The sequence below is a fragment of the Hippocampus zosterae genome, chromosome 12 (assembly GCF_025434085.1).
Source record: "Hippocampus zosterae strain Florida chromosome 12, ASM2543408v3, whole genome shotgun sequence".
Lineage (NCBI taxonomy): Eukaryota > Metazoa > Chordata > Actinopteri > Syngnathiformes > Syngnathidae > Hippocampus > Hippocampus zosterae.
Window position 1 is genome coordinate 20,670,940 of NC_067462.1, and position 24,000 is coordinate 20,694,939.

General features: G+C 43.5%; 2 protein-coding genes and 1 long non-coding RNA gene across 3 annotated transcripts in view; 2 read left to right on the plus strand and 1 right to left on the minus strand.

Annotated features, from left to right (window-relative positions):
- The window catches only part of LOC127612091 (uncharacterized), a 202,379-nt gene that overhangs the window by 18,861 nt on the left and 159,518 nt on the right, over positions 1 to 24,000 (plus strand). The window lies entirely within an intron of this gene.
- LOC127612043 (inactive dipeptidyl peptidase 10-like) overlaps positions 10,582 to 24,000 on the plus strand; it is a 197,659-nt gene continuing 184,240 nt past the window's right edge. Inside the window, exon 1 of the mRNA XM_052083005.1 lies at positions 10,582 to 10,820. Within this exon, the coding sequence (XP_051938965.1) occupies positions 10,761 to 10,820 (60 nt within the window). The 5' untranslated portion in view covers positions 10,582 to 10,760. The remainder of the gene's footprint in view (positions 10,821 to 24,000) is intronic.
- On the minus strand, positions 15,650 to 16,139 carry LOC127612132 (uncharacterized). The gene is made up of 2 exons (XR_007965590.1): positions 15,931 to 16,139; positions 15,650 to 15,894 (listed from the first exon to the last, which is right to left on the minus strand). It is a non-coding gene; the product is annotated as an uncharacterized LOC127612132 (long non-coding RNA).

Sequence of the window (24,000 nt, forward strand, 5' to 3'; positions counted from 1 at the left end):
CAGCTCCAAATCCGCATCGGCACTCCGCGCCAACGCTCCTTCCTTCTCATCGTCGGCTCCTCAAGACCTCCATCCATCCAGCCGCAGACCGTTCAACAGCACCGATCTCTCCGCTGAACAAAGCGGGGCTGTGAAAAATGCTGCCCATTACAGGCGCAAGACACAAGCGCCCCGGGACTGTCCAGCAACGACAGTCAAATGGCGCCGACATTCCTCCAGTCAAAAACAGTGCTGGTATACCCATGCTGCCGAGAAGGCGCAACCACCAAGCACAGAGTCTCCTCCTTGATGAATGTCGTGGCCAAAAAATGCTGAAAAAGGTCCACATCAAGTCCACACGACGTAACAAACACAAAGTGACAAAAGAAACACAAGAACAACAAAAAAAGCAAGGCTCATGAGAGCACTTGCTGACGGCTGCCTACTCGGGCGCCATCTTGACTTCAAAGTCAGACAAAGTCAGAAAATGGAAGTCCACTTTCCATTTTATGATCAATCTTATTTATAAATATGTTATCTATTAATGTGGCCGTGTCAACTGTTATTCTGCTAGGTTTCAGGATTACTGGGAAAAAGCTGTTGCTGTACATAGTATTTATGAAGTCAGTTGTTTTTTTGTGTCTATTTGGGTTTAGTAAGTCAATGTTAAAGTCACCACATATTATTTGTGTTTTCTTATCGTTGTAGTAACTGAGCATATCTGTTAGTTTTTTATTGAATGTGTCAATACATGTTCCTGGTGTCCTATAGATGCAACTTGTAATGATATGTGATGCCTTTTTATTGTGTATTTCAATGGTTAGACATTCCATTAGGTTTTCTATTGTGTTTGTCAATCTCTCGATTTTACTGCATTTAAGTGCTTTGTCTACATATATTGCAACGCCCCCTCCTTTTTTGTTTTCTCTATTAGTTGCAAACATTTCATAACCTTCTATTTCCATTTCAGTTGTTTTATCTTCATCAACCCAAGTTTCTGATATGGCAATTATTTTAAATTTATTGAATTTAGTCAGGTATTCTTTAATTTTTGTGAAGTTTTTATAGAGACTTCTACTGTTTAAGTGTGTTACCGAAAGTGCATTTTCCAATTTTATATTAGTGTTGAATTGTTCATCCAGGTAATAGTCAGAGTTTGTTACCCTTTGTTTGTTGTTGAAGAAGTTATTGTCTGGGTCCAAATTGTTCTCGGGATCGAATGGCTTATAGTCAATATCTTCAAAGGGTTGGACGTTCATGTTTTTGGGATGTGAATTTCCCGCTCCCACACGGTCGTCGATGGCTCCCTCACGGCCGTCCTTGGTTCCCTCGCTGTCGTCGCTCACTCTCTCGCCGTCATCACTGGGTCCCTCGTGGTCACTGGCTCCCTTGCGGTCGTCGCCGACTCCCCAACGCTCGCCGGCTGGCTGCCTCCCGGCTCTCTCACGCGCGCTGGCTGGTTGTCTCCCGGCTGCCTCACGCTCGCCGTCTCCCGGCTCCCTTGCGGTCGTCGTTGGCTCCCTCACGGTGGTCGCAGGCTGGTGGTCTCCAGGCTTCCTCACGGTCGCTGGCTTCCCTGCAGTCGTCGCTGGCTTCCTCGCGGTCATCACTGGCTCCCTCACGGTCGGTCGTCGCTGGCTGCCTCGCGGTCGGTCGGTCTTGAAAAAGTTATTGTCCGGGTCCAAGTTTTTCTCAGGGTCAAACGTCTTGTGGTCAGTAGGGTTGGAAGTCATCAAAGGGTTGGAAGAGTCATCAAAGGATTCGAAGTCCATGTTTTTTGGTATGTGAATTTCCTGCTTCAGTAGAGTCAGAGTTTTTATTGTCGGGTGGTGAAAAATTCTCAGTATGCTGCTTGATGGTGTTGAACTCGAGCCTGTTGTGTTGGAGTACTGGTGCGGGGGTGGACAATAAGTTTGTTATGTCTTAAGTAGGCAGTTTCCCCTCTGTCACGTGCAGCTTTTAATTTTGGGAGGAGCGCTTTTCTTTTTTGTCGTACGGCATCTGTATGTAAAGTCTTCGTTAATGTAGATGTTGGAGCCTTTTAAGTATTTTGCTTTTTGTAGGATCCTTGATCTGTCCTTGTATCTTAGAAATTTCACCACAACTGGCCTTGGTCGAGGTCTTCCAGGGTCTTGTCTTCATTTCTAATGGTTTGCAAAAAACAGGAGTTACATTTTTGTTGGTTGTCTACAACAGTTTACTCCATTCAGAATCATATCAGTTGCTTAGTTTACCTTTGACATTAAGGTTTGAAAATGTGCTGATGTTTTATTTATTTCAGAGAATGTTCAAACTACCTGAATAAAGACAGAGCTACACATACTAGAATTCATTTCGGCAGACATGCCAGTACAAGTTGTCACAGTGATAATGAAACACCTCACACAGTCACAGTTCATATGCTCCGTTGCATCAAGTCAATCCCACACATCTAATGTGAGCTCGCAGCTATCTTTGTCTCATTAATTGGGCAACATCTTAAATGCGCATGGGAAGTAATTACAAGATAGTGCTAACATGTACTTGCAGTCACACTCATTTACAGCTGTCTGATATTAAGTTAATTGAAAACATTGCATGCTCAGAGATACATAAATCTCACCCATGTCTTGTTTTATTTGTATATTATTTTGTTTTCACCTTGAGTTTACTGTTTGATTGCATGATCTTCTTGTATGGTTAGTACGCAGGCCTCAAAGTTCAGAGGTGTAGGGTTCGATTCCAGCTCTGACCTTCCAGTATGGAGTTTGCATGTTCTGCCAGTGTCTGTGTGGGTTTTCTCCAGGTACTCCGGTTTCCTCCCACATTCCAAAAACATGCATGACAGGTAAATGGGACACTCTAAATTGTCCCTAGGTGTGATGATGAGCCAGAATGGTTGTTTCTCTTTGTGTGCCATGCCATTGGCTGGCAACCAGTTCTGGGTGTACCCCACCTACTGCCCAAAGACAGCTGGCATAGGCTCCAGCATGCCCTCAATCCATGTGTGGAGAAGAAGATTAGAAATTGGATGGAAAGATGTATAACTTTCTACCATTGCCAAGAAGAAGCATCACATTTTGGGTCAATATAAAATTAAAGTCTCAGGTATAGAGTGTTTGTTCCCGGTGACCTGCAGTAGTTCAGATAGCGTCCCCCTATTGAGAAAATTGAGGCATGTCAATAAACCAGCAAAGGAGGAACCGAGTCTGGATGAGTCCGCGGCAAGGGAGGAATACATGTGTTATTGATGGAAATTTGGAAATAGAAAAACGGTTTGGTTTGAGTAGATGGGGAGCTTATTAGTTGAACATAGGTTTTGAGATCAGTACGAGTTAAGCCCTTGGAGGCAGAGGGCAAAGGGTGAAGGTGGAAGGGATGGAGAAGGTTTGGAAGAGAGGCAGTGATGGATGTTATCCATGTAGCAGTGAAAATTAAATTTATGTTAACGGAGGATAAGGCCAAGAGGTAGAATATACTGCAGGGGCACCCCAGCACTTACAGGCAGAGGAGTTGATTTGTGATACTTAAGATGAATGTATTGAGTGCGATGAAAAAGTTAGGTGGTGAACCAGGTGTGAGGTGTGTGAGTGATGCTAATGGATGACAGTCTGTCAAGAAGAGTACTGTGAGAGATGGTGTCAGATGCTGCTGTGAGGTCGAGTTGAATGACTTTGGGAAGTAGGCCAGAGTCAGAAGATATGACGAGGTCATTGTTGATTTCAAGATTAACTGGTTCAGTGCTGTGGAAGGAGGGGGCGGGGGGGGGGGGCAGATTGAAATTGTGCATCGATGTTGTTTGAGATGAGGTTGTTATGAACTTTGTGGCAACTGATTTTTCAAAAATGTTGGGTTTAAAGTATGTTTTGAAATGGGTCGATTGGGTATAATACGTGCAGTTTTTAGAGAATTAATGAGGGAGGGGTGCAGAATGTTCGTGAGGAGGGAAACAGGATTTTACAAGTGCAGTGGGAAGTGGCTCAATTTGGCAGGTTGTGGGTTTAGAATTACTAATGACCTCAGATAGAGTGTGGGTAGAAGGGAGAGGAAAGTTCGTGGTAGTGGGGAGTGGGATGGGGTCAACTGAAGCTGTGCAATGGGATGAATATTACTGATTTTGGAAGTAAAGAAATAAATATAGTTGCAGAGGTCAGAGATCTCTGCACTATGAGGTGCATGTCACCAGTCAACCACAGTGCTGACACGCATAAAATCCAAGTAAAATGCAGTGGCAATCAGTGCATTATCCTGCAAAATATAAGGATAGATACAGCCAGAAAGTCTGTACATGATAAAAGCCGATGGTGAAATTAGCTCAGTGGCAAGCAGCGGTAACGAGCATGCCAGTGTTTGCTCAAACCCGAGGTTGTACTGTTCAAATTGTTCCAAAATTGTCCGTCATCCCGAGAAATATTTGAAACCTTGAAGCAGCATCTAGTGAAGCTTGCGGTTCTTGGACATCCTGGCTCAAATCACTATTTGTGGTATCAGCCACGCGAGTGAGATCAGCCAGTACTCCAGGCTGAAGTGGAGGAGGCAGTAAGGAGCTTGAAAATTGGCAAATCACCTGGCACCGACAACATTCCTGCAGAGCTTTGGAAACATGGAGGGCATGAGACAATAAAGGTACTCACACACATCTGTCAAAATATCATGGAAACCAAGCAAAATGGACACAATCTCTCGTTATTTCCATCCCTAAGAAAGAGAAGTCAAGGCAGTGTCAGAACTACAGGACCATCAGCCTGATCAGCCATGCAAGCAAGGTGCTGCTACGGATCATCCTGAATAGACTAAAGAGCAAGGCAGAGGAATTCATTTCAGAAGAACAAGCAGGATTCCAACCAAAAAGGAGTACCATAGAGCAGATCTTTAACATCAGATTACTCATCGAGAAACACCTCCAGCATCAACAAGACCTTTACCACAACTTCATCGACTTTAAAAAAGCCTTTGACCGTGTGTGGCATGAGGGGCTGTGGCATGGGTTCAGAAACTACAACTTTAACAATAATCTCATCCAGGTCATCCAATCACTCTACACAAACTCAAGTAGTGCAGTTCTCATTAACAGCACCATGGGGGAACAAAACATTGATCGGTGTCTTCCGTCCCTTGTCCTATTGTCTTTCTGGAAAACGTCATGGATAAGGCCCTTGAAGAGTTCCACACCTCCATATCCATCGGAGGAAGACCCATCTGCAACCTCCGGTTCGCTGATGACATAGACCCCTCTTCCTCAACTGGCGGACCGCGATCCAGGACCGGACCGCCGACCTCCTCTGTCCGGACCTCCTCTGTCCTGACCCTCTGCAAATTGTATAAAACAATTTATAAATTGATTTTTACGTTATACATTTTATATTTGTGGAATATAATCTGCGCATTACCGCGATCGCTTGTTAAAATTATCCGTTGTATTCTTTGCGTGCACTAACAGATGTAATACAGAGGACCGCGGCAGCGCGACTTTGTGTGTATAATGTTTGACTCACTCGAGACCCTACCTGAGCAGGCCATGTCGGCGATAACGATGCGCTGATTGGCTCCTCTGAATTTAAGGTGTGTCCATACAGATGCGTAAGCATATACGATGCGCTGATTGGCTCCTCTGAACTTAAGGTGGGTCCATACATAAGCGTCAGCACGCATTCAAAATGGATGATGGTGTCAGGAAACAGACGCATGCGCGACGCCACAGTGTGCTCACAGCTTCAGCCCAGGAAAGCCGCACACGGACAATTAGACAAAACGAATCGCGGGAGGTTTCGATTGTGTGCAGTTCTGCTGCCGTCTACTTTGCAGCTGTTTAATAGCAGAACACCGCAACATGGTAAATGAACATCCCAATGGCGTCCTCAAATAATATTTGCATGCCTCAGACATTGCATTCACCTATAGTGGAAGAAAAGCACTGCACATTCCTGTGCTCTCTTGTGTCAGTATTTAAAATGGTTCTTAACTCCTCTTCTATATATTTTTAAGTGATTTCAGAAGGGATGTGAAAAGGGGAATTGTACAAATGAAAAGGATATTTTTGTTTTTATGTTTAGCATTTATTTTGGTAAAATTAGTATTTTGTTTTGTTTTTGTTAAATTAATGGGAAAATTACAACTACTGTTTAACAAAGTTAAAATAAAAATGTCTTATTTCCCTAAAAGGGCTATTTCTATTATGTAGCAGGCACAACTTAACAAAAGAGTTCCTGTGCCTCAACACAATACCCCTCATTATTTGCTGTGTACTAGCAAAGTGAATAATTGTTATTTTCATGCACCCCATTATTGGTTGGTTGTGAGGAGTGTTGATTTGTATAAGCTTAGCTTGACCATATTAAATTGGCATATTGCCCTGCTCCCCTTTGACCGCTGTGCATGGGACCGGACCTTGGTCTTATTAAAAAAAAAAAAAAGTGGACCGACAGCATTTCTAGTTGAGGACCACTGACATAGACCTTATGGGAAAAAGCGAAGCTGAACTCCAGGATCTTACCACCAGAATGAAAGAGGTAGCAAGGGCTTACGGCAGGGGTTTCCGAAGTCTGTCCTCAAGGGCCGCTGTTCTGCCTGTTTTCCATCTTTCCCAGGAGCAACACACCTGATTCAAATAATCAGGATCGTTCTAATGCTGCTTCAGAACTGGCTGATGAGCTGATCATTTGAATCAGGTGTGTTGCAGCCCAGAGAGATGAAAAACAGGCAGGACAGTGGCCCTCCAGGACCGCAGCTGGACATGCCTGGCTTACGGCATGGAGATAAGTGCAGAGAAAAGCAAGATACTGGTTAATAGCCACAATAAAACAACACCAACAAACATCACAATGAACGGGCAAACCCTGGAAATGGTTAAGGACTTCAAATACCTTGGGTCCTTTGTGAGTGAGGATGGAAGCTCCACAAAGGAGATTAAAGCAAGAATAGGCAGAGCAACATCAGCCATGACAAGACTGGCCAGAATTTGGAGGAGCAATACCATCAGATTCACAGTGAAGGTAAGATAAGATAAGATATCCTTTATTCGTCCCACAATGGGGAAATTTACAGCCTCCAGCAGCAAGAATGTATGTAGAAAGAAGAAAGGAGAAAGAGGAAAGAGGTCAGGCTGTACATGTCCCTCGTACTCTCCACCTTACTATACGGCTGTGAGAGTTGGACACTCACAGCAGTCACGGAACGCAGGATTCAGTCCTTTGAGAACAAGAGCTACAGAAGGATGCTCCATGTATCTTACAGAGAACACCGGACAAATGACTATGTCAGACAGCTAGTCACCACCCTCGCTGGAGAACAGGAGCCTATACTCTCAACATTAAAACGTCGCAAAATGGCCTGGTATGGCCACGTTACAAGGCATATCTCTCTTTCCAAAACCATCCTACAGAGGACAGTGGAAGGGAAGCGGAGAAGAGGCAGACAGAGAAAGTGCTGGATGGACAACATCAAGGAATGGACTGACTGCAGCTTCCAGACCCTGCTACGAACAGCTATGGACCAAGATTGCTGGAGATCCCTGACTGCCCAGACGTCCACCATGGCACCCCTACGGCCTCTTAGGCCATGGGATGAGTGAGTGAGTGAGTGCGATCAGCCTAGATGAAGAGTGCCTTCCTTGAGACAGTTTGGGAAACATCAGTTCAAGCCTCCCGAGGCAGGTTTAGAACTCCTTCTGATCCGCGGAAAGGGCCCATTAATTTCATTTCACATGCAGCTTTTTTTTTTTTGCCATATTCACAAGACTTCCCTAGGTGCTCAACCCTGAAGTTCAAACCTTCTTTGTCTACCATTGGACCAATGGAATCCATCAGATCTGCAGCGGACTCTGATGACTGTAATGCCGGAGACAACTGGTCTTTTCCGAAAGAGGCCTTCGGAATGATGTCTTTGAATTAATAAAAAAATTTCGCACTCACCCGCAGATTTTTTCGACTCTGCCTTTTGTAGTTTATTAAGTGCTCCTGCACTCAGCTCTCTGCACTGTATTGAACTTCCGCATCATGGGCTTCAATGACTTTGTTTGCCTCAATTGTGAGCTTTGTGAAACTTTCCTTGACCTCCTTTTTCAACATCAGTGTTCATTTTTATCACATTGTTGACCATAAAATGTGACGCTATGCTGACGTTCTGCTGCATTTTAGCTGCTGCCGCATTACAGTTTCTGCCATCTTAGGTTTTCCAGGACGCAGTTATGTTGAATTGACCGTGTCTTCTTCCAGGTCTGTTGGAGAATATCAGACACTCATGGTTGTGGTCTTTGTCCATTTTTCAGTAACGGATTTTCACCGTCACGTTTTGCTGGTTAGTGAGACTTCTGGACTCTCAGGTGCCAAGGTGGAAATGTACAGAACCCCCCTTGAAAGGGTGACTCTTGAAGTTTAAACCGGATTTCATTCCACGTCACAGGCGTGCTGGAGTGTATTCTGGCAGACTTTGGGGCAAAATGTGGACAACACTGCACTGCAGCACTGACTGACATCTAGGCCAAAAATGGAGACATTGAGCGACTCTACATTTTTTTCTTTTTGCCTTCTAAAACAAAACAAAACCAAAAAAGATTCGGACTCTGGCCTCCCAGTGTGGAGTTTGCATTTTCTCCCTGTCCCTGCATGGGTTTTCTATGGGTACTCCGATTTCCTCCCACATTCCAAAAACATACATGGCAAGCTGATTGAACACGCTAAATTGTCCCTCGGTGTGTGTGTGTGTGACCATGGATGGTTGTTCATCTCTGTGCCCTGCAATTGGCTGGCAACCGATTCAGGGTGGCCCCTGCCTACTGCCCAAAGACAGCTGGGATACGATCCAGCGCGCCCCACAACCCTTGTGAGGATGAAAAGGTTCAGAAAATGGATGGATGGATTTTTCCCAGTTTAAAGTGAAGTCCTTGTGCAGTTGTGCAGTTAGGTCTCTTTAGAACTTGATCAAATAATGGTTTGCAGCATTTTGTGAATAATGTATTAGACCAATTTTACCTTATTTGTTCCAATAAATGTATTAGAAATTAACAGTACATTTTTTTCCAGTTGATATCACTGCCAAAATAATTCCAATAAGAAATTACATATTTAACAGACATAAATTCTCTCTGAAATACTCTGCTTAGGCCGTCCTAAGCCTTTTTGCCCACTGCTGCCACAGTGGCGTAGAATTTGTTGCAGTAGAATAAGGTCTTCTGGCTTCAAGGCAAAGCAAGCTCAAAGCAAACAAATTACGGTCATATGTTGTTTTCTGAACTGTATTAAATAAACACATATACGAATATCAAATAAAGGTTCATTTTCCATTTTTCAATTACCAATTTTCAAGCGAGAAACGGAAGATGGCTCGGATCCATTCAACAGAGAAAGCGACACTGCATCTGTGCGGACGTTGGAGGGATGGCCTTTTCACACGTGTGAATATTTGAGATAGTGCGTGTGTGAATATATTGAAACATAATGTGACGTTTGTCTAAACAATACATGGACGTCTCTGCTGATCCTCCAACGCACATTCAACACTTCACAAGCGGAGTTGAATATTTACAAATGATAAGTCATAATAAATGCTCACATAACAGGGCAGGTGTACATTGCACATAGGTTTGCGAATCTCAAAAGCATGTGAACGTGTCTATTGTCGCGATACTGAAGCCATATTGGAATCAGCAAGTTCTCCATCAAAGGCACTCAGATCAGCTAGAAATGATGTCGCCTGACACAAATCCATATTTTGGGGTTGAGAGGGGTGAACAGTAAGTGAGGTCAAACTTTATTGGCTGTGGGCGATGAAGTTTAGTGCCCAACACTGCCACACGTATGTTTATTGCACAAGGACCAGCTGCACATGTCAAACTTTTAACAAGTCCATTGGAGTTGACTTGGTGCCCAAACCAGATGTTACATCATCATTTATGATGCCAGGTGATAAACGGATCACTTTACTCAGTAATAACTCTGTACTATGTATCCTACTCTTTTGAAAACAGATGTACTGTACATTTATTTTGAAGGATTTACATATTTAATTTTCACGATATTTCATCGATTTCAAGATGGCACACACACCACCACTGACAAATCGTTGAACATTTTAACCCGCAAACCAATGTTTCATGCATACTGTAACATGACAAGGTGTCCATTGTAGTAACCACTGTCCATGAAAGGGTTAATATTAACATGACACCATAAATGGCACAGAACTGATCAAATACTGAGAATCTTGATTCAACCTTGCTCCCTGCCAGGCCAATCACCTAAATAGGACATGAGCCTATATTTTTGCTATTGCAGTCAGGTGGTATGAACCTATTTTACAGCAAAATCTCAGCTTGATCTGAGGAGATCAAGTTGCCATGACGACTATGCCTTGCTGGATTACTCGACCATTATTTCTGTCTGTACTTTGTGAATGATGTTTTTTTTTACACCAAATTTCTGTTCCACACTTCAAAATACATTGCAATGGACAACTTTTTTAATGTCTTTTTGTTTAAGTTGCATACATTGACCAAATATTTCACTGTATGATTTGAATTATGGACCAACTAATTGGTACCCAGGAGTGGGTCGTGTTTATATTGTCACTTTTATTGAGTTAGAAAAATTTGATGTTGGCTAAATGGCCACCATTTAGAAGAGTGCATATGCACTCTTGGTTGGACACTGAGAGGATCGTGCACATTGGCTCCACCGCGTTGCGTGCGCAGCGTCGCCTCTTCCAAGCAATCTCCCATTATTTTTCAGAAGGGCCGTTTTTTGCTCGATCGACTTTGTTGTCTTATTTGGATAGGAGAGGACCGTCTTTTTTTATTTCTTCCCAAGATGAACCAAACCGCTACGGTATCGCATCAAGTTAAATGCCAATCTACAAAGACAATTAAGGTAAGCGCTGATGACTTACTTCTGGTGGCAAGTGGGCAAATCTCTTTCTGATGACTGAAACTCTTGTCTGATCAGCATCACGTGAAAAGTTAGCCGTCAGCCGAGATGCGCAATATCACGCACCACTTTGGACATGATTAATACGCTAATGTTTCTCTTGAACTAAGTTGTAGACATTTTATTTGCCATGTCTTTGTCTTTGGTGATATATTTGTGTCGCGAACCATCTCCTTTCTTTGTGAAACGGCGTTTGATTGTTGGCGTTTCAGGGTCGACGTGTTTGGAAGCCCCGCTGACGCAGTGGCGAGATTTCATTCACATCACGTCGTGTGCGTTCGTTATTATTAAGATTTTGTTTTGTGTGTTCTGCTTGGACATTCGCCAACGGGATAAATATATATTATACACAATGCGGTGAATATTGATTCATTTTGGTTTTGATTGTGTCTTTCAACAATCCTCTTCATAATTAGTGTATGAAAAGAAGTGAAATGAATCGCCGTGTGCTTCAGTCACGACTGAGAAGAATCTCTTCTCCATCACCGACCGCCTCATCCTCAATATGTTCACGCGAAGGAGGCTTAGCTTTTGTCTCGGTGTGTGCGCGTGTTCCTTGCAAAGGCGCACGCTTGCCCACTGTCACTGAACAGGGATATTGATTTTGCCGAGGGTACTTGCATCACTTTTCACCCCGGGGTCCCACAAGCGGAATTTAGCTTTGGACAACTCTATTGATCCCTCCCAGTATCCTGTAGGTGCATACTTCTGGAATGCTGCATGGAAGGAGAGAGTTTAACGAGAGGCAGACAGGGACCCGATTCAAGCTCAGATCTCTCTATGTTGTTTTGTCTCCGAATGAAAACATGTTTTTTGGATTCTAGAAAAGAAAATACCGGTATTCCATTTGGCGACTATTTTGCGACTGTGTTATAATTCATATTTCGGTGGACCAGTGTATCAGTGCACCTGATGTTGAAATGATACTGTGGTATATGGTTTTTGCTGCTTCGCTGGTCTTCAAAAAACACTCGGTGATCGGTGGCTGTTTCCCGACGAATGAGCACTGCAGGGACCACGGCTGATTGGGAAAAGATTTTATTCTACCAATGTCAGAGTGAAGTCTTTCCAAAAAGTTGAGTGGCCCAAGGCATGGATGTAAAAAAGCCCCCCTACCCCTGTCAGGCCCGTATCTTTTATACCTGGCAAGGGGCTGATGTCATGGCTTTGTGCACCAGCTGCGGTTTTCAATCTACTAGTTTATTCATTCATTCATTCATCTTCCGTACCGCTTGATCCTCACTAGGGTCGCGGGGGGTGCTGGAGCCCGTCCCAGCCGTCTCCGGGCAGTAGGCGGGGGACACCCTGAATCGGTTGCCAGCCAATCGCAGGGCACACAGAGACGAACAACCAGTCGCACTCACATACTAGTTTACTTCAGTCCTAAAAAAAGGAGATCTTGACCAGTGCTGTTGGTGATAGACGACAACAGCCACTTTACCTTATTATAGGATTGCACACACTGCTGAAACTGGATTCTCCCTGACCAGCAAATATAGAATAGAATCGTGTTACTGACGCCAAGTGGACATTCTAAGGCCACCTACAGGAATAGAGAGGGAATTCCAAATTACACTTCAATACAAATTTTGACACAAATTTGGAGAAATTGTAATGCTGGAGTCCCGTAATGAGCCACATTGTACATGAACATGGACACCTGGACATAAATCTACTTGTGCTGTAAACATACTTTACTGAGCCATGGCATACATTTTACATTTCAAAAAAAGTACAATGTTAATCAACGTGTAACAGAAGAGCAATTTATTGGTGTTGTGGCAGAGATAAATGACCAAGGATACTGTTATGTACTCGTTTCTCTGCCTTCCTCTTTTCAAAGTTTCCCTGGCAAGTGTGTTTATGTGAAACAGAAGCATAAGGACAGGGCTGGATGCTGACTCTGTTTGCCTTTCTCGGGTTCTGTTGTTCAAACTAGTCCTTGTTTATTGTCAGGCGGTTTCTGTTGTTGTTTTCTGTATGTCCATTTAAGTGCTCAAGTGATCACTTGAATTTCCGTCAAGGTGTTGCCGTGGCGCCATCCACCATTTTAGTTCACCCTTAGTATCAGTGCTAGTTTTTTCCCTCTCAACATTTTCTCATTGTGTGTGGGTTTTTTTTTTTGTTTGTTTACATCTCTTTTATTGTATTTCGTGTGTTACAAGCGTCTTCTGTCACAGTTCGAAAACAAACTGAAAAGCGATCCCAAAAATGTAGACACCAGACAAAATCCGAAACAAAAATATTTTTTCAGAAAAAGCTCACCGACAAATCCCTGGTCAACAATAACCAGGAAACACAATACATGAACAAAAACACTTGCAAAAGGCAAGGAAGTAATTAACCCAAGAATAACAAATGAAATGTCAAGAGGTCCAATTCTGTTGACAAAAGAAAAGCAAGATCAAAAGATGAAATAAAGACTATACTTTAAAAAAACGCGGAACTAAGAGAACAAGAATGACAATGATTAGAGCGAGAGGTCAAGAAATAAAACACAGCCATAAGTCCAATAATGCGAAAAGCTGCAGGCAGCTTGTCAGTCCTTCAATACATGGCTAATGATCAAGGGCAGCAGGTGTGCACACTGAAGGAAAGGCCCTTGTCTGTCACCTGCTAGAGACACAGAGGAACAGGGTCATGACAACTTCATTTTATCATATTCTCTGTTGAGTCAGCTTTGAGCGCCAAGATTTGGCATAAAGCTACCGTAACCGATTCATATTCTATTTTTGGTGAATCATTTTGGACAGCTTACGCTAATTTAAATAACTTCTCACAACCGCCTGGGAATCACTGTTGCAGTTGATCTTTCTGAGCTGTTGAACATTGCTTGTTCTTATCCTTCAACTGTATGTGCATTTCTTTGAGATTGTCACTGTCACTCCAGTTCCTTCCAATGTGGATGCTACTTGGAAGGCATGACTCTTGACTATTGTATGTTGCCGTAACATATTGCTGAAATTAACTCTTTCATTCCACAAGACGTACTTGTACAGTACGTCTTTTTAAAATTAGGCCCCGCCTACCAAGGACGCACTTGTACGTCTAAGTCCTTTTTTTTTGCATCTTAGAGAGGAGGAGGGTCTGACGCAATCTGTGAGTGAGAATAATCCGTTTGCATTGTAAATCATGAAAAAAAGAGACCAGTAGGTGGCAGTGGTGCCTCACGTGCTTGAAATGCATGCTTTTACAAAAAGCTCTTTTTCTCAGTTTTTTGCCCGGAAATCACCATTTTTATGAAACTTAGCCATTTTGTAATGCCAGTTGATAAAGAATGGAAAAAGATAGAATTTTTTTTTTGTTCTTGTCATGTTCAGTTTGTACAGTGCAACCCCGCTATGCGACCACCTCATTTAAACGACCACCTTAAAAATACGACCGGTTTTGTACAGTCCCAAATAGAACGCCTATGTATTGTATTGTATTGAAACCCTAGAAATGAGACCACCCCGGAACTCAGAATTGCGACCGCGATATCCGGTCCCGAGGAAGCTATCGCCTCATAATTACGAGCAGGAGTGAAAATGGCAGCAAGCAAGACGAGAGTTGATTTGACCCTACAACAGAAAATAGAAGTTATTCGAGCCAGTGAGCAGCCAGGATCGAGCCAGCGAACATTAGCTGAGCGGTTTGGAGTTGGAAAAACTCAAATCCAAACCATTTTGAAAAAGAAACGGGAGCTCCTCGACGCATACCAAGCGAACGCTAGCTCTTCGAGAAAGCGCATGTGCTACCGAAGCGACTACGACGACGTGGACGAGCTAACTTGGCGATGGTTTCAAAAAGCGCGCAGCCAGAATATCCCTATCAGCAGACAGATGATCCAGGAACAGGCACGAGAATACGCAAAGGAGCTTGAAAAGGACGAAGCCTTTAAAGCGTCCAACGGTTGGATGGATCGTTTCAAACGAAGGCACAACATTGGAGGCGCTAAGCTAACAGGAGAGTGAGCCAGCGTAGATCCTGAGACAGTCCATGCTTGGAAACAGCGGCTACCTCAACTCACAAGAAGGTATGATCCCTGTGACATCTATAATATGGATGAAACAGGCCTTTTCTATCGAGCTCTACCTGATAAATCACTTGTTATCAAGGGTAGTGATTGTGCTGGTGGAAAGAAAGCTAAAGCAGAACCGTTGATCAAAAGCTACACGGAAGCAATGAAATGGGCCGGGGAATTGAAGCAGTTTGCTATTGCCAACAGTCTGGACTCCATCCTTTGCAACATTATGTCTGTAGAGTCTGGACTGCAAGAGGCTGCTTTGAAACACAATAGCAACAAACGACAATCTACTTTGGATAGTTACTTCCTCTAAGAACCATAGTTTGTAGCTGTAGTTTTTTTTCTCTTGCCTTATACATACAGTACTGTACATAGACTATTCAAATGCTTAAATTTCTTTTGTGTACAATAAAGTTGCATGTACATTCCATCATTTATTACTCATTGTGTGTACATGACGCTACAGTATATTGTTGCATGTGAGCCACATTACTTCTGCATTATCATTACTGCATGCCACTTCAGAAATCAGACCACCCCGAAAATAAGACCACCTTGAGCAGTAACATAGGTGGTCTTATTTCTGAGGTTGCACTGTAGTTATATTTGGGGGGACTTTAATTTTGGCAGAACAAACCGGAAGTACCTTGTTATGTTGCGTATTTGGTTAGATTCTACGGCACTTTAATTTTGGTAACACAAACCGGAAGTACCTAGTCCAGTGAAGACCTAATGGTTTCGCGCTAGCTGTTGTCATCGTTTCTCGTTTTCTTCTTGAGTATATGCCTTGGAAAGCATCGTCTGTAAGTTGAACCCTGTTTAGACTGCACTTTCATGATATCTACCAAACCGTTACTTCAGTTTCAGCATTGGAAATGTGCAATATTAAGAACGATTTTCCGTCCGTTTTTGCTATGCTGCATTAGCGCTTGGCCATCCATCTTAGCATATGGGCTACTGCACGCTAGTTGCGGCTATTTTCAATGTTAACCGTGCATATTTTGGTTATTTCTGTTCCAAGCTTATATTGCGTTTTGAAAAGTTAACATAACAATGTACAGTGATGACACAGAGACATTTAATTTGAACGGTGTGAAACATCCCCCTTTTTGTGTTTCTATTTCTCTGTACAGTTTTACAAAAATCTAAGGAAAAAGAAACTAAAGCTCCATCTCAACATTGTGGATCCTTGGTCTTTTTTCGTTGTTCGCTATCTGTCTATCTGTTTACGTCTCGGACACGGACAAGTAGGACAGAATAGTTCTGAAAGATGATAGTCCAATCTTTATTTTGGTAGGCACCGTGTTTATATAGCATTAGAACCAGATATTCTGTGGGCCTTGCAAGATCAGTCAAAATCCAGTAAAACGCTGGGTTTGAGGGGGTTGCTCCAGTGAAAATGGCTGGGATCGAATGAGTTAATAGGTAAACGAAACAGAATCAGGTATTATCTACAGCTGTAAATACTCGTTGTTTAGAATATTATGTCTACCTTTCTGGCAACTTAATTATAGTGTCCACACATGGTGGTCCTCTGCAATACCCAACAAAGGATGCCCACCAAATCCTCTACAGGCAAGTTTTCTACAATTCAAGGATTTTATTGATCACCAATATGTTCTTGGATATCCTTGTTGATCTTGGAACGTGATAGTGTTACCCTGCGCAACAACAAATTCCTCTGGTCATCGGGCCCTGCGACTGTAGAGTCAACATTTGATCATTTAAAAAATTTGCATTTTGTAACACTTTGAAAGCACTTTGTGCCGACCCTTCATCCATCCATTAATTTTCCGATCCGCTTTGTCCTCACTAGGGTCGTGGCGGGTGCTGGAACTTATCCCAGCTGTCTTCGGGCAGTAGGCGGGGGACACCCGCATGAAATTTCCAAAGGTATGAAACTAATTCATGCCTTTGTCACATCCCGGCTCGATTACTGCAATGCCCTTTACTTTGGAGTCAGCCAGTCCTCCATTAAGCGCATTCAGGCTCTGGATGTTGTGGGGCTGTCCTGGTTGACACGCGTCTGCAACATCGCGTGGTCAACAGGGAGAGTGCCTCTGGATTGGCAGACCGGTGTGGTAGTCCCTCTTTTTAAAAAGGGGGACCGGAGGGTGTTTTCCAACTATAGAGGGATCACACTCCTCAGCCTCCCTGGTAAGGTCTATTCAGGGGTGCTGGAGAGGAGGGTCCGTCAGGAAGTCGAGCCTCAGATTGAGGAGGAGCAGTGTGGTTTTCGTCCCGGCCGTCGAACAGTGGACCAGCTCTACACCCTTAGCAGGGTCCTCAAGGGTATGTGGGAATTCGCTCAACCAGTCTACATGTGTTTTGTGGACTTGGAGAAGGCGTTTGACCGTGTCCCTCGGGGAGTTCTGTGGGGGGGTGCTTCGAGGGTATGGGGTACCGAACCCCCTGATACGGGCTGTTCGGTCACTATACCACCAATGTCAGAGTTTGGTTCGCATTGCCGGCAGTAAGTCGGAATCGTTTCCAGTGGGGGTAGGACTCCGCCAAGGCTGCCCTTTGTCACCGATTCTGTTCATAACCTTTATGGACAGAATTTCTAGGCGCAGCCGAAGCGTTGAGGGGTCCGTTTTGGGGGCCTCAGTATTGCATCCCTGCTTTTTGCAGATGATGTGGTGCTGTTGGCTCCTTCAAACAGGGCTCTCCAACTCTCACTGGAGCATTTCGCAGCCGAGTGTGAAGCGGTTGGGATGAAGATCAGCACCTCCAAATCTGAAACCATGGTCCTCAGTCGAAAAAGTGTGGAGTGCCCCCTCCGGGTCGGGTAGGAGATCTTGCCCCAAGTGGAGGAGTTCAAGTATCTTGGGGTCTTGTTCACGAGTGGGGTCAGAAGGGAGCGGGAGATCGACAGGCGGATCGGTGCAGCGTCTGCTGTGATGCGGACGTTGTATCGGTCTGTCGTGGTGAAGAAGGAGCTGAGCCAAAGGGCGAAGCTCTCAATTTACCGGTCGATCTACGTTCCAACCCTCATCTATGGTCACGAGCTATGGGTCGTGACCGAAAGAACGAGATCCCGGTTACAAGCGGCCGAAATGAGTTTTCTCTGCAGGGTGTCCGGGCTCTCCCTTAGAGATAAGGTGAGAAGCTCGGTCATCCGGGAGGGGCTCAGAGTCGAGCCGCTTCTCCTCCATATCGAGAGGAGCCAGATGAGGTGGCTTGGGCATCTTATTCGGATGCCTCCTGAGCGCCTCCCCGGTGAGGTGTTCCGGTCATGCCCCACCGGGAGGAGACCCCGAGGAAGACCCAGGACACGCTGGAGAGACTGTCACAACAGCTTGCCTGGGAACGACTCGGGATCCCCCGTGGAGAGCTGGACGAAGTAGCTAGGGAGAGGGAAGTCTGGGCTTCCCTGCTAAAGCTGTTGCCCCCGCGACCCGGCGGTAGATGATGGATGGATGGATGGATTCATAATTTCCACAAAAGGTCTGCGAGAAGGAGCAAAAGTCAGCAAAACAACAGCGAGTCACATAAAGCAACATATACAGTACTACATGTATATGTTTACTGTATTTTGTTATTCACAAACTAACCTAACTTATACATCCTCTTGTTTGTTGTTTTATGTTGAGAGGGAAGAAATGTCATCTGTGCTGTACACATTTGACAATAAAGTTGTATCCAGTCCAATCCAATCCAATGTTGGTATATTAAGATATTTTGTGATGTTTTCTTTAATCAATGTATTTCTTCTCAGTGAAAAAACTGCTTTGAGATGATTGCATGACTTGGTGACTTGCTTGCCTAAGCAATTTCAGAGATGGACTCTGGAGCCTGCTTTGACGACTTCATAGTCTGCTTTGTTTGAATTGTCAAAACTTGATTGAGATCAATGCCACTTGATTAAACAACAAACAGTGTGGCGTAGGGAGGGATGAGAATGGCCACTCACCTCTCCCGATGCACACACTTTAGAGGATAAAAGGAGGGGGGCGATGCTCTTCAGCAGAGTCCACTATGGGTTGCCGTACAAACGCCTAGCTCGTATTGAAGCTCACTCTGCTGAGGGTGTTGGCTCTCCACCCTACTCGCACACGGTAAGAGTTCTTTAGCTTCATACAACTTGTTTGAACTGTGTTATCATTTCTGTGTGGGACCAATAAAGTGCCTATTGTTGGTAGCCAGAAGTGTCTTGTCGTTATTTCTGAGTGCCTATCTCCGACGATCCTTTATAAAACTTGATATTCATTCAAATTGAGTATCAGAAGTGTTTCAAAACAAATGTTTAAATATATTAGTGTACAGCATTAAGTCATGTTTATTACTTCAAAATTTACTTCTGTGTGCATGTATACCATTAAATTTAGCCTTATAAATATTATGTAAATGTACCTATATGGAAGGGGGGTCGCTACTTCGCAGATTTTTGGTCGGGTGGTTTTGGTCCCCATTGACCGCAATAAACAAGGGATTACTGTACTTGAAGGTATGGATGTCTCAAAATTTCATTCCCACTTTTTCTGACAAATTTATTTTCCAGTTTCATCTTTTGACTCTCAATGCACGTGACTACCCCGCATGCACATTGGAAAATTGTACGGTCTTGTGATTTAAGTCATAATCAGTGGACCGTCCACTATCGTTTTACTGTCGTTTGCGTGGTGAATTAGTTTTTTGTAGACTTGCGGTATGAGTTTCAAAATTTAATTTAAACTGACTCTACTGGAAAAAGATTCTTTGTAGAATCTGTCCCTCATCACAATGTGGTCAGACAGTCATGTAAGATATTTAAGTACTGTATATCAATGGTGAAGTATTGATGCTCTTTGCTCTCATTTTCAGCCTTGTCCCACAACATCCTCAAAAGGATTAAACTCTGCGCTTTATACAAAAGCCAGCCGGGTTAAGGATGCCATTTGCTTGTGGCCCTCATTGCTCAAGGTCTCACAAAGTTTTGCAAATTTTGCTTAACAGCCTGAGGCTTATGTCATTAACGGTCGTTGGAAGTGTCGGGTCCACCCACATGCAGATGGCAGCTACAAAGTGGGACTCTCAGAGAAGCAGGGAGCTGTGTCACTGAGTCGACGTTCACACCAGTGACACGGTGATGACTACACAAAGTTGAGTCTATGATTATGCAATGTAAAACAGATATTTACACACACATACTGATGATGTTAGTTAATACAAGGATTTGCCTTGATACAACAATTTAAAATGCCGTCGGAAAACTGCATGACATTTCTCTGGAATTGGTAGTGCCTACCTGGAATTTCCTTTTATATGGTATGACAATCTTTTTGGGGGTCAAAAGGTCATTCGAAATACACCAAATCGAATGCATGTAATGCTCTGACCTTACACGGCAATACAGAAACATGCAAATACAATTCATGTTATTAACCAGATAAGCCAGGGGTCGGCAACCCAAAATGTTGAAAGAGCCATATAGGATAAAAAAAAAAGAAAAACAAATGGGTCTGGAGCCTCAAAAAACAAAAAAAACAAAAACCAAAAAAAGCCTTCTATAAAACTTACAGCATGTGTTTCCTTCATTGTATGTAATGTATGTAGGAGACTGGACTGTCTTAGAATTAAGTTATTCATTCCTTTGTTGTGTGTTCACAACCGCCCAATAGATTTTATTTTGTGATTTCCTCGCTTGATTTTCTGTTTCGGTGCATTATTTTCGCTTTTCTTAGTGTTATTCAAGTGATCATTAATTTCCGTTTTTCTGAGGCTCTTTGAACGCCTCTCGAGTCGAACGAGAGGAGAGAACGCACGGAGTCTGTGTTAGTCGAGACTGTTAAAAGCATAAATCAAGTGTACGTATGAAAAAACCAACACCACAACTCTCCTTTTTTTCGGAGCTGCAACATGTATCTATATCTATATGAGCCTACTATCAAAATGACTAAGTTTGCTACAATTACACGATGAGCCTTCATGATTAAATGTTTTTTTTCCTGTGCAGTGCATTCTGGAGAGCAGGGGTGCCCAACCTTTTTTGACCGCAGATCTACTTTTCGTTCAAACAAATTACCGCGATCAACCCGCGCAGACACAACACACTTAACCCCTTTTCCCACTGAAACTAGTGGATAGTAGTGATCTGTGGCGACACACAACCAATTGGCATATTTTCCCTTTCCTATTGATGAACAGAAGGCGATTCAGCGCCCACCACTTTGCGTCTAGTTGCGTCACCACACTGTGATTGCATATAGTACGACAGATTTCTTGGTGGTGATAAAGCAACATGGAAGCGAGTGTTCTTTCTTTTATCATGCTTTTTACCGTCCTCAAAATGGCCGAAAAGCAGCGGAGGATCTACTCTGCTACTACTGAGACAACGTAGACCAGGGGTCCCCAACCACCGGTCCGGAGAAATTGAATGGTGTTTGTTTGTTTTTTCTTCTTTCTTCTTTCTACCAACATTCTTGCTGCTGTAGGCTGTAAATTTCCTCTGTGTGGGACAAATAAAGGATATCTTAATTTGCAAGCACTTTGAATTTGCATTGTATCGTATTTTGGAGGCATTAAACATGACCAGGCGGCCCGGTAGTCCAGTGGTTAGCACGTCGGCTTCACAGTGCAGAGGTACCGGGTTCGATTCCAGCTCCGGCCTCCCTGTGTGGAGTTTGCATGTTCTTCCCGGGCCTGCGTGGGTTTTCTCCGGGTGCTCCGGTTTCCTCCCACATTCCAAAAACATGCGTGGCAGGCTGATTGAACACTCTAAATTGTCCCTAGGTGTGAGTGTGAGTGTGAATGGTTGTTCGTCTCTGTGTGCCCTGCGATTGGCTGGCAACCGGTTCAGGGTGTCCCCCGCCTACTGCCCGAAGACAGCTGGGATAGGCTCCAGCACCCCCGCGACCCTAGTGAGGATCAAGCGGCTCGGAAGATGAATGAATGAATGAATAAACATGACCAACGCGATATGAGTGTTGCGGCCAGATTAGACACTCCTTGTGTTTATTATTAAATTTCGAAAACACCACCGTTTTCATGCAGCTCATACCATATTATTTTGTCGTATTATTTCCGCCACACCTTAAATGCTGGTCCCTGAAAATATTGTCTGACATAAACCAGTCCGTGGGGCAAAAAAGGTTGGGGATCCCTGACTTAGACAACATAAAATTCTGGCCGAAATTGCGGGGAGCGTGCTACATAAGATGTTATGACGCATCACGTACCGCCCTATGTCATCACGTAATTACCGGGCAGCTTCCATTTCAGACTTTCAAGCTGCAAGCGATATGGAGCGGAGGTGATCACAACCCGCCTCCCATGGCGTGCTGGTGCACACGGATCGACACTGGCCAGTGAGCCTTTCCCACTGCCAAAAAATGCGTGTTCATCCGTGCGGCAGTGATGCTTTTCACGGCCCTCCAGATTCTCTTTGCTAGTTCCCTCGGTGAATTTTACATGAAACAGTTTTTTTTTGCAACAGCCACCTGCCTTGCATTCTGCCCTGCTAATAGAAACATGTGTCGCAGGCTATGACGCAAATCTTTGTTGACAGAAACGTTGAATTGTAATATTTATTCTACACATTTTTACAGCATTGGGAAATGTTCTTGGGAAATGTTTTTACTCCTACAGAAACCATATTTAAAACAAACAAACAAAAAATTCCCTCCCACATCTTTTTCCATTTTCAAACATTTTTTATAAAGCTCCATGCAACCACTAGATGGCGCTAAAGAGCTGCATGCGGCTCTGGAGCCGCGTGTTGCCTATCCCCGGGATAAGCAAATCACATTTACTCCCAAATTTTTAACTATTTACGTGCAATAGCAAAACTGTTCAATCAATGTTGGATTTTTTTCATTTTTATTTGCTGACATGCAACAATAAAACATGTTGCGAAGATATTTTAATGTATTGACTGTACACTTACTCCTTCATTGCCTGAGCAGCGCTGTATGTCAGCATTTACTTTATTCAGACATTCTCTGAAATGATTTTTCAGTCAACATCAGAAAAAACACATTCCAAACAGACCACAGAGTGGCAATTAAAGGCCTTGCCGACGTGTGGCAGCTATTTCGACCGTCTTTCAGGTTCGGAGAGGGCAAAGGTGGATTTGTGGTCTCCCTTCTCTTCTTCACTCACAAATGCAGCAGTACAGCACAGATACGAGCAATTGTGTACCGTTTGTCTGGTAAAAAACATTTGCCAAGCACTCCATGAGAGAAGACGATTCTAAAAGCCTTCTCTCTCTTGAAGCATCTGCTTTTCAATTCCAACTTCATTGCATAGATTCAATTTAGAAGTGTTTTTGACTCGATTTGTTTTGTGCTGCGTGCCCTTTTGTGTCTGTGGGGCGCAATAGCTATCAAATGCCGAAGCAGATTAGAAACAAATGAAATTCAAGCAAACTGTCTTACTTTCATTGATTTGTTATTTGTAAACAATACGCTTAGATACACTCTCCCTCTAAAGAGCCGCATTGGGTGCCTTCATTCTGTTGGTACAAAACAACCCGAATGCTTGACATCCCAGCCCGCACGCAGGTCACCGAATCTCAGGTCTATAACATAAGCAGAACCTGCTTGGGAACAGCTTTCTAGAGGAGTGATGGATGGCTTGAGTCAGTCTCATAAGAATGATTACGTTGTCTCTTGAGTCAGTGAGTCTATAGATTAAAGCTCCAAACCATCTGATCTCTATACGTGACATTTCTAAGCCAGAAGAACAAGTGAAACATTGTGTCATTAATTTGTTTTGTGCCTGAGACCGAACTACCACTCATTTGTATAAAAAGCTCTCTCTTGAGAAACACTGATTGGTATGGATGCCTTGTAAGTAAAAACATTGCTTGATAGAGCTGAAATTGTGCGAAGCAAAATACTACCACCACAAATGAAGACACAAACAAAATCCACAGCAAAAATGTTTATACTTTGTCGGAGCACTTTTTCTCGTAAATAAACACAAATCGCGGGTCAAAAGGAGCCAGGAAAAACAAGGCAAAAACAAAAAACGCTTTCAAAAGGCAAGGTAAGAGTAAAGCCGAGAAAATAACGAAATGACGAGAATCCAATTACACGAAAACAAAACCAGAGTAAGACCAAAGACAAAATAATATAACATACTTATTAACGAGGGACTAGAGAGCAAAAACAACAATTGATGAGATCCAGAGATCTC